Source organism: Zootoca vivipara, chromosome 4 (assembly GCF_963506605.1).
Source record: "Zootoca vivipara chromosome 4, rZooViv1.1, whole genome shotgun sequence".
NCBI lineage: Eukaryota > Metazoa > Chordata > Lepidosauria > Squamata > Lacertidae > Zootoca > Zootoca vivipara.
This window is the reverse complement of record NC_083279.1, coordinates 39,048,231-39,065,131: the sequence shown is the minus strand read 5'-3', so window position 1 is coordinate 39,065,131 and position 16,901 is coordinate 39,048,231. Positions and strand designations below refer to the sequence as shown.

General features: G+C 40.4%; 1 protein-coding gene across 4 annotated transcripts in view; it reads left to right on the top strand.

Moving 5' to 3' along the window:
* Positions 1-1,453: 1,453 nt before the first annotated feature.
* BCLAF3 (BCLAF1 and THRAP3 family member 3) overlaps positions 1,454-16,901 on the top strand; it is a 29,233-nt gene continuing 13,785 nt past the window's right edge. Inside the window, exons 1-4 of one of the 4 annotated variants that reach the window (XM_035116802.2) lie at positions 1,454-1,763; positions 12,489-12,556; positions 13,168-13,749; positions 14,097-14,750. In XM_035116802.2, the coding sequence (XP_034972693.1) occupies positions 12,516-12,556; positions 13,168-13,749; positions 14,097-14,750 (1,277 nt within the window). In that variant the 5' untranslated portion in view covers positions 1,454-1,763; positions 12,489-12,515. The other 3 variants (XM_035116801.2, XM_035116803.2, XM_035116800.2) reach the window with 3 other exon arrangements.

The following is a 16,901-nucleotide window of genomic DNA, read 5'->3' as shown; positions in this document are numbered from 1 at the left end:
AATCCAAAAGGATGTGAACAAGAAAAGTAAATACATGAGAATTAGCTCAGAGATTAGCCTATTAAAGAAAAGAGAAAAACTAAATTTGGAACAGCATTGTGGGCATAAATTGCAGAATCTTGTGTAGGTGAAACCTTAGAGCACTTGTTTGATATGTAGAACGTCCTATATTCAATTACCAGCACCAACAAGTGAGCTGGGAATGTCCCATCTGAAACCGTTTCAGGTTGTTACCACTCAGAGTGGTCAGGCTGAGCCACATAGACTCAGTATAAGGCTGCTTTCTGTGTTCCTATGCAATACCTTTGCACTGTGCCCAGATATTTTCCAACCTTAACTACTATACTTTTCCTGTATCTAATGACTCCTTCCAATTCCTAGGTAGTTGAACACTTGTGTTTGTTCCTTTGTTCCCAGCCCATATGCTACCGGTAGCTATTGGATATATAAGTTATCTATAACTAGATGATACCTTGATTTTGCAGTTCCATTTGTATGTTAGGGAAAGTGAGATTTATTATTCCCATGTGAACAATTTGAGGGGAACTAATTGAAATTGCAGTTCAATGGTTTTTGGATAAAAGTCCTATTGAGTTTTGTGGGATTCATCCCCATGCAAGTATGCATAGCAGCATTTTTTAAAAGGTAAATACAGTGAAAGTTCTGAAATCCATAGTAGGCCAGTACCCTTTTGATGTTGCTAAAGCAAAATGTCTCAGAACATTTTTTGTTCTCCAAGTCTCCTTGTCGATACAGCTAGGACAACACATAACAAGCTTAAGAGTACTGTACTTTTTTTTGCTCCCAAAATTAAGCAAGGATGAGAATGGGAGATCCCTGCTAAGCAAGGGAAGGCTGCTTCATCAGTCAAGGCTCAGCTGTGGAACAGAATCTGAAAGCCAAGCCTGCCTTGGGCTATGTGACTGGAGTGCCTTTTTGGCATGTATAAAAAGCGCATTTTCTCAACCAGGCAGTGCTTCCCCAACTTGGGTCACCAGCTGTTGTTGTAGTTGTTGTTTTGGATTACAATTCCCATCATCCCTGACCACTGTTCCTGCTAGCTAGGGATGATGGGAGCTGTAGTCCAAAAAAAACAAAACAAAAAAACCCACACAGCTGAGGGGGGGGGAGACCCAAGTTTGGGGAAAGAGCCTGCCTTCCCACACCTGGGATTAACCTACAGTCAGCCTCAGTAGTGCACCATGTGGAGTTTAATGCCCTTTTTATGTTTATGTCTGTTTTATAGTCAAGTATTTCTAGGTCGCCTTTCCGGGTAAATACAATTTCGAAGCATTAAAACAAAAAGATTACAAAGGCTGTCCCGACCCCACACCCAAAACGCAGTCATAAGAAACAATACTAAGGGTAGAATGAAATGCACTGCTTCGTGCATACCGGGCCCCGCGAGGGTCGCCAGGGAAGCGTCGGCATTCGCTCCTTCCCCGCCCCTTTACTTCCGGGGCACTTGGCCCGGCCCTTACGCCTGGGCCGGGGTGGGCGAGGTAGGTAGGCCTGGCCGGTAGAGAAGGGCGCTTCCTCCTCTCCATTTCTCTCTCTCCTCCTCCTCCTCCTCCCGCCGCGGGGCCTGCGTTTCGCGGAGCTCCGGGCGCGGGGAGAAGCCTTGAGGTGGGCGCTCCGAGAAGGAAGGAAGGAAGGAGGGCGGAGGCGACCGGCAGGCAGGCAGGCGGAGGCAGGTCCTGGCGGAGAAGCAGCAGCTGCAGAGGCTGGGCGAGGAGGCTGAGAGACGCCGCGACCTCGAAGAGGCAAGTGCGGTGAGGCAAGTGTCTCGGGACACCGCCCCCTCCTTCCCGGGCCTGGCGTGGCCGACTCTCCCCATGGCTGAGGTGGGAAGGTCGAAGGCGGGCGGGGGGGGGGGTTGTCCGTCTCCCCAGGGGGTCCTGTTGAGGGAAAGGGAGCTGCACCTTTTCTGGGTCTGGAGCCGAATTCGCCCCCCGTCCCGTTTAGCCACCCTGTCCCAAGAAGCGACATCCCGCCTTCTCTGCCACGCTTAAAACTACCCGCAGTTGTTATACTGTGACACACATGAGATGCTTCGTTTTCGGTTTCGTATTTGAGGGTGGGTTGGGGTGCTGTGCCCACCCTGGTCATCCTTTCCTTGGTCCGTCAGTGCTTACCTACCGCGAACGGTTTTTTTAAAGCGTAGAGAGCCACGACATCGGTCATTCGGTGGGTTCAGCGTGTTCTTTATAGGGTCTAAGTTCTTTGCTGTGGCGTGAGATAAAAGGCTGATTAGAGTAAATTAGCCTGAGGTTTAAACCCCCCCTCCAAAAAAAACCTCATCCAGATGTCCAAATTGTGAGAGTGATACTTTGGCAATAGTGTGGCAAATTGTAAGGAAAACTGTATGCTTAATAACATATTAAATCAGAATCGTTGCCATTCTGTCACTGTGCTAAAAATCGTTGCAACGGATTTAATCTCTTCTTTGGGTGCCTCCTCCACATGAGGTCCATAGGGTGACAACAGGGCCTTTTCTGTGCTGGCTGCTAATTTATGGAATGCTCTCCCAAGGGAGGTTTGGCTGACTAACATACCATATTCTTTTAAACGTGGGGAGGAGTTATTGGTTTGGTTAGTTGTTTTTATTACTTATTTTGTGCTTTTAACTTGCATTTTTATGCAATGAACTGCCTTGAGATCATTGGATGAAGGGCAGTATACAAATGTTAATAAAATAAATTCACATGTAAACATGTAAGACTCTTTAACCACCATGATATGGAGCACAAAAAGAGGGATTAATATCTGCTAGGTTGGGGCTGTAAAAATAACAGCTGATCACCTGGTTTCTTAAAAAAATTAGCTGGTTTCTACAAATGTAATACTAGCAGCTAAGTGATCTGAAATATATAGGCTGATACAAAAGCAAGGAACCACCTTGGACTGTTACAGAGGAAATCAGATGTTTGAGTGTCTACCTGCTTTCCTGGATTTGTGGTGCAACTTTCAAAAGATAAACCTGTTTAACTACAATATGGTGAGATATGCTTGTATTTGTATATCAAACTATCTTTTTTTCCATCTGCCAGAATACCGCTTTGGATACCAGAAACCTGAAGCAGAGTTACCATAGTGGCCAACCAGATGTGTCTGAGAAGCCCACAAACAGACAACAACAACAACAACAATAATAATTTATTTATACCCCACCCTCCCCAGTCAAAGCCAGGCTCAGAGTGGCTAACACCAAATATAAAACAACTGATTAAAATACAACTCAACAAGAATACTACATACATCAAAATAAAATAAAATAAAAATGCAGCCTCATATAAAAGGGAAAATGGGGGAGGGGAGGGAATCAGGTTGGCTCCAGGCCAAATGCCAGGCGGAACAACTCTGTCTTACAGCCCTGCGGAAAGAAATCGGGTCCTGCAGCGCCCTGGTCTCAGGAGACAGAGCGTTCCACCAGGTCCGGGCCAGTGTTGAGAAGGCCCCGGTTCTAGTAGAGGCTAATCTGATTTCCTTCGGGCCTGGGAACTCTAAGGTATTACTGCTTATGGACCTTAAGGTCCTCCACGGGGCATACCAGGAGAGACGGTCCCATAAGTACGAGGGTCCTAAGGTGTAAAGGGCTTTAAAGGTCAAAACCATCTCTTATTGATGCTTCAGATAAACTGGTACTTGGGAGAAGTGATAAAGACAGACAGAAACATATGTTGAGAAGATAACAAGCGGGAACTGCTTTCATTACCGCTTTTCCTCTCTCTTCCCTAGGTAGCAACTATGGATGTGGGTTGTTGCCTTGCTTGTGGAGTACCCAGACACATCTGACTGCCCACTGTGGGAAGAGGATACTGGACTAGGCAGACGTTTGGTCAGATCCAGTGGGTTGCTTTTATCTTTGTATTTGTACATGATAGAACTCTTAAATAACTTTTTTTATAAATGTCTGAAGTTTTGCTTCCTTTCCATTTCATTGGGTTCATTGAGCGTTGTGATTTTTCATGGGGTGAAGAGAGGAGTGGTTGACACTGCCTGGAATTGTTGTTGGGTATCGCTCAGCAAAGTGCTAAACTTTTTAGCTTGTCTGTAGGGCTGTGAACCTTTGGTAAGTTAATTTTCTTCAGATCTTAGACTTGCTCAGCAGAGTCTTATGTGAATTCAGTTAGTTATAAATAATAATATAGTACATCTCCTTCTTGCACTAAGTGTATAATTACAAATTCATTTTTGTTCAGTTGCCTTAGGGTGGTTGTGCACATCTGCTCTTACTTCCCTAGGTTTTTATTTACATGCCCGAAAATTATAAAATGGAACTAATTGTCAGTTGTTCTTGGGTACTTCGATTTTGAAAGTTTCTATTTTAACAATTTGGGTTACAGAATAAATTGCTATTTTTCTTTCACCGCTACATACATAAGCTTAGGTGACTAGTGTCACTCTTCTTTTGCATTCTCTTTGCTTCAGAGTAGATGGTGCTGTGTTTGGTTGGAGACAACATTAATCATAGATCGAATAGACCCATTGAAATTGATTGACTTGTAATCTGTTTATTTCAGTGGATGTACTCTTGGAAGTTGACAAACATTGACTATTGCCCAATAGATTTAAATAAAATCTCCAATTTGGTCATATAATATATATTGCCTAAACAAAAGTGTTCATGTTGAAACATACTGGTTTGCAAAGAAACAGAGTTTTTTCTAATACGTAGGAGTATAATCTAAAACCTCTAGTCATGGTTCCCACAAATCTTTGCACCACACAATTATATTTGCTGAAAGACAAGAGACAATGAAAGACAATGAATTTCCATTTTGCTCTTTTGGCAAGCACTTAAGTATAACCAATTGCTTGAAAACAAGTTTTGCCTGAAGGTAGTTAAATGTGTTTGATTGTGAGTTTGGCATTTGGAATATGATTGTCAAAGCATCCATAGCAGTGAAAAAAGTAATCAATTTTTTTGCCACCTCTAATAGAATTGGCATCAGTTTGTTTGGCATAAGCATATGCTGTTGTGTTCTTTTTTGAGGTTTCTTTATACAGTAGTTGATTTGTCAGCTTACTGTTGGCATCCATCTCAAGAGTGATTCCGGCTCAGGTGAAGTCAAACCACTGTGTTAGCAGCACTGAAATAACCACCCCGGGGTGCATGTCTGGGCAGGGTGTATGGAGGTCCTGGCTCACCCAGAAGACAAGACCTCCTTCTCGGCCTTGCTGATGTGGTCTAAAGGAAAGCAGAGCAATATGTTTAGCACGGGCAGCAGCTTGGCTGCAGAGTTGCTAGGAGGAGATGTACAAGGTGTCATCCAGCTGTCTTAGGGTCTCCACTGTGAACTTATTGTCATCATTAAATTATCAATTTAAATAATTACCGGTAAATTGAGTGCAGATATTTAAAAATGAATAAATATTAAATTTCAGTCATAGAGGTATGGTCACAAGACCAATTTCACTTTCTACCAGATTGTTTTTCAAAGCTAAATGCATTCTCCAGATGTGGTAGTGTGTTTATACTGACATCCTGGTTTCCACTGCCCTAGGGCAGGGCTGTGGAAAAAATCATTCAAGACCATCTAATACAAATCTTATTAATCTTGTGGAAAAATTAAACTGTGCTTGTTGTGGTGGCAAGTTTTATAATAAAGAACTTTAAACTCTTCGATAAATATCTTGTTTCAGGCACTGTTCTTTCTATAAAATTGATGGAGGGAGGAACTACATTATGTAAACTTTCTTTGAAGACCTTAGGTATGCAGGCAAATTTGTGTGCGATATATAGCTTGTTGCCTGGCTTCCTATGGCAAGTATCACCTCCAGGCCACTATATAATGAACCTTTCCTAAACTGGAAGAGCTGATTATTATTTTTCTTTCAAACCTTAGATGTTCTACAAATGACTAATAGAGAGTGTGTGTCAACACAAGGGCTAGTAACTTACAGACTTCTTTTTCAAAGCTGATATGTGCTCAAACATAGATAGATAATGCAAAGTAGTTAAAGGAACTGCTGTATTTTGAAGAGAACATCTCAAGTTGTACAATATTATGTTCGTGCTCTGCTTTCTAGCACCTACTACGTGAATACCATAGTAAGTACGTAATGTAAATATTTAAAGTATTGTGAGATAGGAGTACAGTGGTAGCTTAGTGCTTGAACTTAATCCGTTTCAGGAGTCTGTTCGACTCCTGAAACCATTTGAAAACCAAGGTGCGGCTTCCAATTGACTGCAGGAGTTTCCTGCACTCAAGTGGAAGCTGTGTCAGATGTTTGGTTTCCAAAAAACATTTGCAAACTGGAACACTTACTTCCGGGTTTGCGGCGTTTGGGAGCTGATTTGTTCAGGAGCCAAGCCGTTTGAGTACTAAGGTACCACTGTATCTTCAGTAAATATTAGAAACAGAAAGGAATTGAGCATAACATGAGGAAAAACCTCAATAGTAAAATGCAAAAAACAATTCTGCGTAACTGATATTTGTAGAACATAATCACAGACCCGTTTCTCCTTTTTATAACAGTTTCAGCAGGAATGGCACTAACATCCATCTGACTCAGGGATCATTTAGAATTAATAATAATTTATAATAGTAATTTATTATTTATACCCCGCACATTTGGCTGGGTTTCCCCAGCCCCTGTTTCCATCAAATGTACGTAGTTTTGTGTTAGCTGCTACAGCAGCTTTACAGCTTAGCGTTCTGGTTCTTCTTGCATTAACAAAAACCTTAACACGATATGCAAGGGATTTCTTAAACAGACTCCAAGAAAATTGATACTGCTAAAAAAAATTAAAGTATGTTGTTCATGCTACCATCACTTGGTTCATACTACTGTAGTTCCGGGAGGCCTTGAGTACACTTGCAACTTTTTAACACAGGAAAATCTTCTCCAAAGTTGGGGGTCGTCTTATACACTGGGTTGTATTTCTTATACAGCGAGTATATCCCAATCTCTATATTTTTAACTGGAAAAGTTGGGGGTCGTCTTATATGCCCAGTCGTCTTATATGCCAGAATATACGGTGTTGCCAATTTCCATTCTGCCTTGTTCCTGTGTGGTTACCAACTAAACTACTGTACCATGCACTCCATTAACCTGCTCACCTAAAAATCTCTCATAGCGAGGAGAGACGGATGAGAAGTTGATCATCAAGCCAAAGCCTCTGGGTTTCTGGCATCTAGCATATATACTTTTTGTGGAGGGCCTCAGGCCAAACAGTAGTGCTTTCCTTTGATCATGACTTTTATTCTGGAAGCACCAGTGCCTAATTCTATCCATATGCTTGTAGACAGATTTGTAGCTGCCAGATCTTTGGATTCTAGCATTCTAGTCCATTTTGGAGTAAGTTAATGCATTCTTGGAAAAAAGCTAGCCTTCCTTGGTTTGTGTGTAACACTGGTGTTTATTGTGCTAGGTTATGTAATGTTCCCTCTGCAGTATGCTAAATTAACTGAAGCAGAAGCAGCTATACCCATGGATGCAGAATAATTTTAGCTGCTATCAAGGTGGCGGTCACAGTTTTCCAGTATAAAAAAATGTTTAAAAAATTCCCTGAGTATCTACAGCAAAGCTAGTTTTGATTTCTCCCCTAATTTCATTGGGGGAGCAGGGTGGAAACCCCATTGTGCAAGTGAAAGCCCTTGCACAGGGTTTTTTGTACTGGTGGAATTTGTTAGGTGAATTCCACCCATAGAATTTTTAGACTATGTCAATGTGAAAGCCTTTGACTGTTTCATAAATTGCAGTGTAAAGGATAAAATAGCGCAATTGATGAAGCCCATGTAAGGTTTTGAATACCGGTAGTAACGGTTTTCGGTTTTTACCTGAGGTAACCTGAAAAAGGTGGAACTTTCCATGTGATGACAGTGTCCTACACTGCCATGATTCTCAGTGTGGGGCACATTGGTCCTCTTAACTAGTTGGCAGGTGCAGGATGAGGTGAAAGCTTTATCCAGCCTAACAGCAAAGCACCCCTTCCTGGTCATGGGGTGATCCATAGCCACCAGATAACAGAGACAGTGGTGGAGCTCTCTGCTACTCATCCCCAAGAGAGAAATGCTGTTTTTGCCTTGTTGCGGAAGGCCTGTACCTTTTCCCTTTCCAAATCTTCCTGTATTAGACACATGATTATTAGTAATGACAGAAACAGATTTGTGTGTCTTGTCAATGTAAGAGTAGGGCTATATAAATTCACCCTAGCTGTTGAATACTCTATTATCAGAATGTGAGGCCTAGTCCCAGGTTGCTCTTGAGGGCTGTTCACCTGAGGGCCCTAAGTGTGTGTGTGCGCGTGTGCGCAATCCTAACCATGTCTACTCAAAATTAATTCCTGTTGGATTCAGTGGGGTTTACAGGTATGTGGGGTTAGGATTGTAGTCTGAACCTCATATTTTGTTCGTTTTTATTCTAGTCATGACTGTCTAAGGTGAGACATAATCATGGGTCCTGTGGAGTTGAGATTCTATAAACAGTTTCCCCAGTGGCAGCTGGGAAAAGGAAGAAACCTGTGAGTCAATTCCTGGATCAGTTGAGTGAACCAACTGAAGGAATAGCAAGGTTAGAGTCGGTGCTGTAGAAATGAACCAGGCATAAAGGGGGACAGGCAGCATGCAGAGCAACAAAAGCCTGTTCAAATGTCAGTTCAGGGGTTCCAAACTTCTACGCATTGCATTGAAGGTGGAAGAAATAAAAATGTTTTTTATTTCTCAGGGATATGGTTTATATAACAAGCCATTTGACAACCTTTGTGCTTTTCAAACTGATTAGAACTTGCCATTTTAATTTCTGTTGTGGTTTGACTCTGTGGAACATCTGGAGCATGGTGATGAGGTTGAGATGAGGGGCAGAATATAACTTGGAAATAATTTTATGTAATAAATAGGGACTCACAGAACCAAGATTGCTTATTGTTGCTTTGATTTGGATGGGTGTGGGGGGTGGGAAGGAGAGGAGAAGTCAAACACATACGGTATCTTCAATTCTCATTCCTGCATAATGAATCCTATAACCTTCCTCATTTTATAGATCTTTCTTTTCAAACACTTTTAAATATCTTGCCTTTCCATTAGGCAAAGTCAGATGCCATTCAAGCTATTAGTTACATAGATGTTTCAGAAACAGATGACGATACAAGAAAGCAATTGTCAGTCTGAATGTATCCTCTGTTGAAAACTGGATAGAAGCCAGTGACCATGACAAGAAAGCATAAAAGGTGGTGTCCTTGCATATCTCTCTGTGTAAGGACATTTCCTCAAAAAGAGAAATTACTGCTCTGGTGACTGAGACTTTATCTTAAATTATTTCTAGTGAATCTTATTGTGAAGCAGGTACACACAGGATAGCAGCCTTGGCATGTTGTGCAGATACCTTTACAAAGGAATTCAAAGTGTGTGCCCCAAATGTCAACATTTTCTAAACGGTTGTCTTGTGGATTGTAAAATGGTTTGTTGATGCCTTCCAGTCTCCAGAGAAAAAGGGACCTTACCTTACTTCTGACTAAAATGTTGTGAATTTGCATTGCACCTGAGTTACTGACAAGAAGTTTTACTTCCTTACAGAAATGTAAAGGCATGCCACAATATCCACCCTTTTGCCTAAAGCAGTTACATCCTAGGCTTGACAGCTGCCATCCACCCACAAAGGTTGAAGTCACAGTGAATTGAGCAAGCCTTTGGAATAACTTTTTAAATTATATCTCTTCATCTAAAGGAGTGTCATATGTGCATTTGTTTATCATCCGAGCTATTTCCCAAAACATTTTGTTTGCTGTACTTTAATTTTGGTAGCCAGCAAAAGGAAGAATGAGCAGAATCAAGTTGTATTAAAAGGATGTAAGGATTTGTGTAAATATATAAATCATTGTTCACATTTCTTTGAAGAGTAGCAAAACAAATTGAGTAACTTTCGTAGTAATTTTTTTGTCCTCTAAATGGATTAAACCTCCCTGTCAAGATGTTAAATGACTTGACTTTGGGGTGAATTTTAAAGACTCTTATGTGAACGGTTTCTTTCCACAAGGTGAAAGGAGTGTCTGTCCTGTAAACTATGCTAGTACTCTTTATCCCGAAGCAAGATCCTATGCATGATGTCAGTCTTTCCCACGCTACCAATGTGATTGCATTGCTGTTTGGATGACAAGTCCTTTTTCTTGGCTGTGATTTCTGTCACACATATCCAACTTTGGGATTGGTAGGGCTGTGATTTTTATGGTATTTTTCTTGGCTTTGTGTAGTCATTTGGGACATGGATAGGACTGTTATTCTATTCGTAAGTGAGCACTGTGTAGAAACAGTTCTGTGATATTAGGACATACTTCATGTTGCTGTTCCATTAATGAGTGAAAAACTGAATGTGTAAGACAGTAGGCAAGAGAAGACGTTCATTTTACAAGTCAATACTCTGTGCAAAAGGTAGGACACGGTTAAAACAAAGGAAAAAGGGGCTATGTTTGCAAATATGGTGCATGGAAAAAGGACCTGTTTGGTTGGTTCACCCCACAATGTATGAATATTATCTTCTAAGCGGTAGCAGGGTTGGTATGTTGAAGAAAACAACAACAAAGACTCTTATGATTCCTTAATGGGAGCAGATTTATTGAAATGCATCTGATGAAGTAGACTGGCTTGTGTTACTATATTCATTGGCCTTTAATAAATTATTTGAAATATTTTTGTTGAATAGACAGAGAATTGTGATATAGTTTGATAATAACATTAAAACAGTGCCTGGCTAAAAAAATCCTTGCATATTTGAAAAAGTTTAAATGGCATATACTTTACTTCCATCATTTTTTTTCACATGTGGAGAAAGTGACTCTGCAGCTACTGAAGATGCCATGCCTCTCAGGTTTTTGCTGAACAGTTTTTGCTGTTCAGATTTCACGTATGGATGGCACCACCAGACTGACCATAGCAGTATAGTACTATGGAGTATTGTGAAACAGGCCACAAAAGTGGACAGTCTTCTGTAGCAATCTCAGATTGCAGTATACTTAGATGCCTCTATGTTGGTTGCTACCACTTCCCTGAATGTAGTTGTTCAGGTAGCAGACATAATAAGCAAACACCATACCCCTATACAGTATACAGAGACAATGACTAGGTCTCAGTTGGGATTCAGAAATAGAATTTAACAAACTATGAGTAATCCTGACATACAATATAATACATACTCTGCAGCTAATTTTTTCTTGTCCATGGAGCCTTTGAACTTATGCTTTTAAAATCAAGCTCCATGCCTTATACAAGCTGCTTATGAATGTAAAGATAATAATAATAATAATAATAATAATAATAATAATAATAATAATAATAATTTATTTATACCCCACCCATCTGGCTGGGTTTCCCCATCCACTCTGGGCGGCTTCCAACAAAATATTAAAATACAATGGTCTGTTAAACATTAAAAGCTTCTCTATCTCAAATGCCTCCACTTTTTAAAAGTAGGTGTTCTGAAAACCTGGGATTCCCGTATTGGTTTACTAGCTTCTTAACAGAGCTAGTTTATACCAATTAAATTCCCACCAATCCAACTCATAGCTGAAGCTTCTGAGCAGTATTTAAGTCGCGGGCTCATTTTCGTCCATGGGGTAAAAGAAGCATTCGGCCCCACCCCTCTTTCCTCTATCTGCGCACGATTTCAAGACTGGAAGATGGAGTTTCTGCTGGCGGGATGACTTTCTGTTTATAGATTTATGTTGTAGCTGCCCCCCCCAGCTTCCGAAGTATTTGCTGCGGCCCCCTAAAAAAAGCTCAACAACCTTGACCTGCAGGCCTCCCCCCAAAAAATGGGTGGATCACTTCCACTTTTATATTCTGTGAATAGATCGCAGTCTCTTGGGAGTTGTACATCCCTGATATAGATGAAGTGGTTACAGGTAGGTAGCTGTGTTGGTCTGACACAGTCAAAACAAAATAAAAAAATCCTTCCAGTAGCACCTTAGCTAAGTTTGTCATAAGTATGAGCTTTCGTTTGCATGCACACTTCTTCAGATACCTGAAGATGAAGTGGATTAGGCTAATCTCCCATTGTTTTTGTATATGATGTTCTTTGGTGATCCCTACAGCCCCTACATCTCATACGCTACCGGTATTCTAAAACATCCTCCAAAAAATCCTCCTACAAAACAGATTTTATTTGTGTGGTGTAGAAGGGGATTGTAGATGTGAAGGAGAACTGAGATGGCTGGGATTCCTGTTCTGCTTACAGAAGGTTCTATTGGATCAAAGAGCCTTCCATCAGCAGGAAGGCACCAGTTGGATGCAATCTATCAGCACTAACTTGCAGAAATGAAGTCAGCAATTGCTACTACCAGTACTTTGCTTTCAAGTAAAGGAATAGCTTATACAAGTGTTCTGTTTCGTTTTTCATTTCCACAATGTGGCTGTTCATTTAAACATAAATTAAAATGCCTAAACTAAAATACTCTGATATTGTGTAAACATTTTAAAATTGTTATCTATTTTTATTGTAACAGATCCTAATTAATAATAAGTAGTCATTTGTTTATATTTTCTTTATAGATTCAATAAATTAATTGATAGGAAAAGATGGTTAGATCACGATCAAGATCACCAAGATGGAAACGAAGGTAAATGTCCATATTTTTCTATGGATCGTAGAGGTTTCACTTAACTTACTAGAAAAGAGCCTTAAATGATGTTGTCAAAAGGGACTTTTTCAGGGTTTGATTGAGGCTGCAGTCCTAATAATGTATAACAGTAAATATGTTCAGGACTCCACATGTGAAAGAGATTCTGATAATAGAAATGAAAGTTTAGTGTTTTCTCCTTTCTTCAAAATAGTGTTGATAGCTCTGATACCCATTTGAATGGAGTTGGAATGACTGCATATAAGGAGAGGCTTACTAAGTGTGATTCATTAGATCAGAGCAAGCTTTGTGTGCACAACTCCCAGAGATTCCTGTTTGTATAATGGAGAAGATCTGCTTACAGGAACCTGTTCTGTTCTTTGTGTTTATTGTCCTTTTAAGTATCATGACATGCATTTTAATTGACTTGAAAAAGGGAGAGACTGCAAGTCACAACTGCAAAGCCCCCATGTGCTAGTGAAAATGTGCCACTCAGGGTAATTTCAGCCAGAGACTTTTGGACATGGTTTGTGATAGAGCCTAAGATTCACAAAAAGAAGCTATATTATAGTAGTTAACATGGATTTGTGTTTTTGTGTGTTTATATGTAGGTCTTTATCGCCTGCCTTCAGGAGTCAGGAACACAACAGACAAAGGCACAATCATAGCAACTATGACTGTGAATACAAAGGTTTCCGGAAAGATGCAAAGAAGCCTATGCCGTGGCGAGTGGAAGATGGGAAATATGGACAAGCCAGTACTAGATATGCAGCACATGAAACTAACCACCACCGACTTTATGAATGTAGGTCATATTCACCAACTCTGAAAAGAATCCCTTCAGAAGATACGTATAGTCACAAACCTTGTAGGACACATTCACCAGAAAGGAATGCTGATATTGGAAGATGCCACTTTCCTACCAGATATCCAGAAATGTCTCGCAAAGAACACAACCATTCTTTTTATCCGTCCAAAACACATGACAGAGAGATGCATGAAGACCCCCGAGCTGCTGCTGGAAATACAAAAGGGATGAAGACTTTCCATGAGCCATTAGGGACTTCATGTAACTTTGAAAGGAAGTGGAATGGAAATGAATTGAGGCACCACCAGTTACAAGAAGACAAGTATACTCAATCACCTCGAAGATGTTCTAATGAATTTATGCCAAGGAGCTCTTTGCAGAAGAGGTAGAGAAATTGCCCAGTTTTAATGGTTTTTTAAATGGTGTAAAGCCTCAAGTGAAAGTCGATTGTCCTTATAGTTGAAGATTCTACCCTGAAAACCATTTTTTTTTGCTAACAGAATAAAACATGGTTTAATTGTGGGCTGCTGGTGGTAGAGCAGTATTGTATCTTTTAAATTAATCCTGTTGGTGGCTAGCATATAAAAGGATCATAATTTCCCCTCTCTTTAGTGGCTTGAGGGATCATGGGGTGACACATTCTACATAAAGCCTGTGTTTTCCAGCATTCTGCATACGTAAGTTCTCATTTTCTTCCTTACTTCAAGTATAAACTACTTTATGTCAACACAGGTATCCTGCAGATCGTGATTACAGAGAATATGGGCACACGTCTAAAAGGGCTAAAGAATTGGAGAGGTATGATGATAGAGAAGTAGCAAGTAATTCCAAGTGGAAGCAAGATCATTCTTCACTCAACCAAGAAAAGGGAGAGCAAAGAAACCCTGGTCTTCAAACCCATCGGCCTGTTGTAAAAGAGTACAGTGATAGCTGTCAAACAAAGATTACATATGACTATAGTCAGAAACGTCATAGACATCCAGATGGAGGGAAATATATATCTGATGAAAGAGCAGAGAAATATATGAAGGTGGAAGAGAAGAAATATAATTCTCCCAAAGAAGCTTGGAATAGCAAATATTCAAATTACTATAAAAGTGAAAGAGTCAGGCATACAGATGACCCTCATATAGAAGCACCAGTTAAATATATTTCGGGAAAAGGCTACAATTCATGTGCTAAATCTCACAAAAGTGATGCTGATCTCTTACCCTTTGATCAAAAAGAGAAGGAAAGACTCAGGAAAGAAATGGATTTTAGGGGAAGGAGAGATCAGCATGACACTCATCACAAAATTTCAGATGTAAAAGTGTCTGATGTCCACCACACAAGAAAGGAAAAACTCACAGTCAAAGTGGATATGAAGAAAACCATAAATAAATACAGGTATTGTCTTTTGGATTTTTAAAAACAACATCCATGTTTATGAATGTATTAAAGATGTCAAGTCGCTTGATCATTATGCTATGGTAGTATTGAGCTCAATGGATAAGTGAAGTTTGAGGTCCCCTGCATATGCTTAAAAATTGCAGCATCTCATGGGATAGTCATGTTAGTGGATAGAGATTTAGATAAGGGCAGTGTTCAAATTCTGTTTAAGTTGGCCTTGAGAAAGCCAGTAGCAGCGAAAACAAAAAGGATATGTTACCGGTATCTATTTTTGTAAATTTTTCTTACTTCTTTACAAATGTTTTTCATTTCAAGTCCCTAAGCTCTTTATTTGGAAAGTTTTAGATACCTAATTATTTATCTCATGGTGCATTTTGCTAATAAGCATGCACTTGTTGTTCCTTTTAAAACGTATGTAGTAAGTTGGAATTCAAAGAATTTAATGTGGGTTTCTGCAAGCCCTCCAGGACATTGTTAGTGGACACCCCCACCCCCCAAGAAACTGCTCCAGAAGATTAGCAAAACTGGGTTCACTCTGTCTGAGGCTAAGATAAAGGGCAGCTTCTCCCACAATTTCTGCCTTCATTCATCCCTTTCTTGCATGGTGCGTCTCAAGTAGGTAGCAGGATGGGATGAGGAAATTGACACAGTTCTTGTGCACCCAATTGCTCTAGGTATCTGCATAGGCATTTTTTGGATCCTTACCTATAAGCAGTGTGGTAAGAATTTTCTTCTACGCCACCTTGTTCTCACCCAGGCAAGGGACTACCTTTAAATAAAACATGGAACCAAGGAAGAAAATCAAGTCCAGCACCCAGTTAGGGACCCAGAGTTTATTAGATACTATTGCAGTAGGACAGAGCCCAACTTAATGTGGTTGTTCTAGCCGAACCACCACTTAAGAAGGTCTGCCCAGAGGGAAATCAGAACATAGCTTATATAGTAACTCAAAAAACACAGCATACAAAGAGTCAGCAAACATCAAAACATTCCTAAACATACTTCTGCATACATCAAAGAAGGTTACAAGTAAAACACGCATGGCTCCATTCTAGTAACTTCATGCCCACAATTACCTTGGGGTGCCCCTAAGTGCCCAGGCCATTTGGGTCTCAAATGTCCTACTTGATCACTGTTTCCTTAGCAACCAGGCCTTGGACAGGGCTGTTGACATTCCTGTCCCTATCTTGCTTCCCTTCATCCCTGAGCCATCTCAGGAAGCTTCAAAGAGATGTTTGGATTCACTCCCCAGTCCTAACTAGAACAACATCCTTAATGATCATTTGTGCCACCTTCAGGGTTAGATAGGGTTTATTGCTTTTGGCCTGGAGAGCACAGGGGTTATAAAATATAGGCACACAGGAGCCTTGCATAAAAACTTTTCATTGCTGTGTTCTATCTAAATGCCATTAATATTTGAAACATCATTAAATCAAAATATACACCTTGGGTCTCTGATTCTTAAATCAGCAGTAGTCAAAAGCAAAATCTAGGGCAAAATGTTCCAACATCTTCTCTAGTGTGAGAATCTGTGTTGTAACTTCTTGTGGTGCATTATACTGTAGATTTGTCAAATTTGGGAGAGAGAAGGGCTTTTCTGCGGGAGGAACCTAAAAGCTCCACGCAGGGACACCAGAACATCAGAGAATGAGAATGCAGTGTAGCCATTTGAAATACCATGGAATTCCATGAATCCAAGGCAAGGATATAAGGGAAGCGCCTTCTTCCTTGGATACCAGAGCAGGAAGAGTAGAGGATTACATACTGAAGATGGGAGAGAATCTTGTATGTACCATGTTCAAAAGAGGAGATAAGGCTTCTTCCTAAGATACTGATTTCTGATAGGGCTGAGCCAAATGTTCGGGGTCACCATTTTTAGCACAAAACGGTTTTCAGAAAATCCAGAATGATTATTTAAAATTTAGCCCAGTGATGTCACTATTAACATTAGAATAAGAAAGCAAACAAAAATGGCATTTAAGCAAAAGCTGTCTCCAGCATTTCTGTCCAGCTTTAATTTTTGAGTTGTCTTCAGGACGTTATAGGTTGAACTGACTCTTTGTGTTTGCTTTAATACTTGTGTGTGTGTTGGTTGTGAAAAAGGGTGAGTACTTGAAGTGTTCCTAATATAAAAGTAATATGTATTAG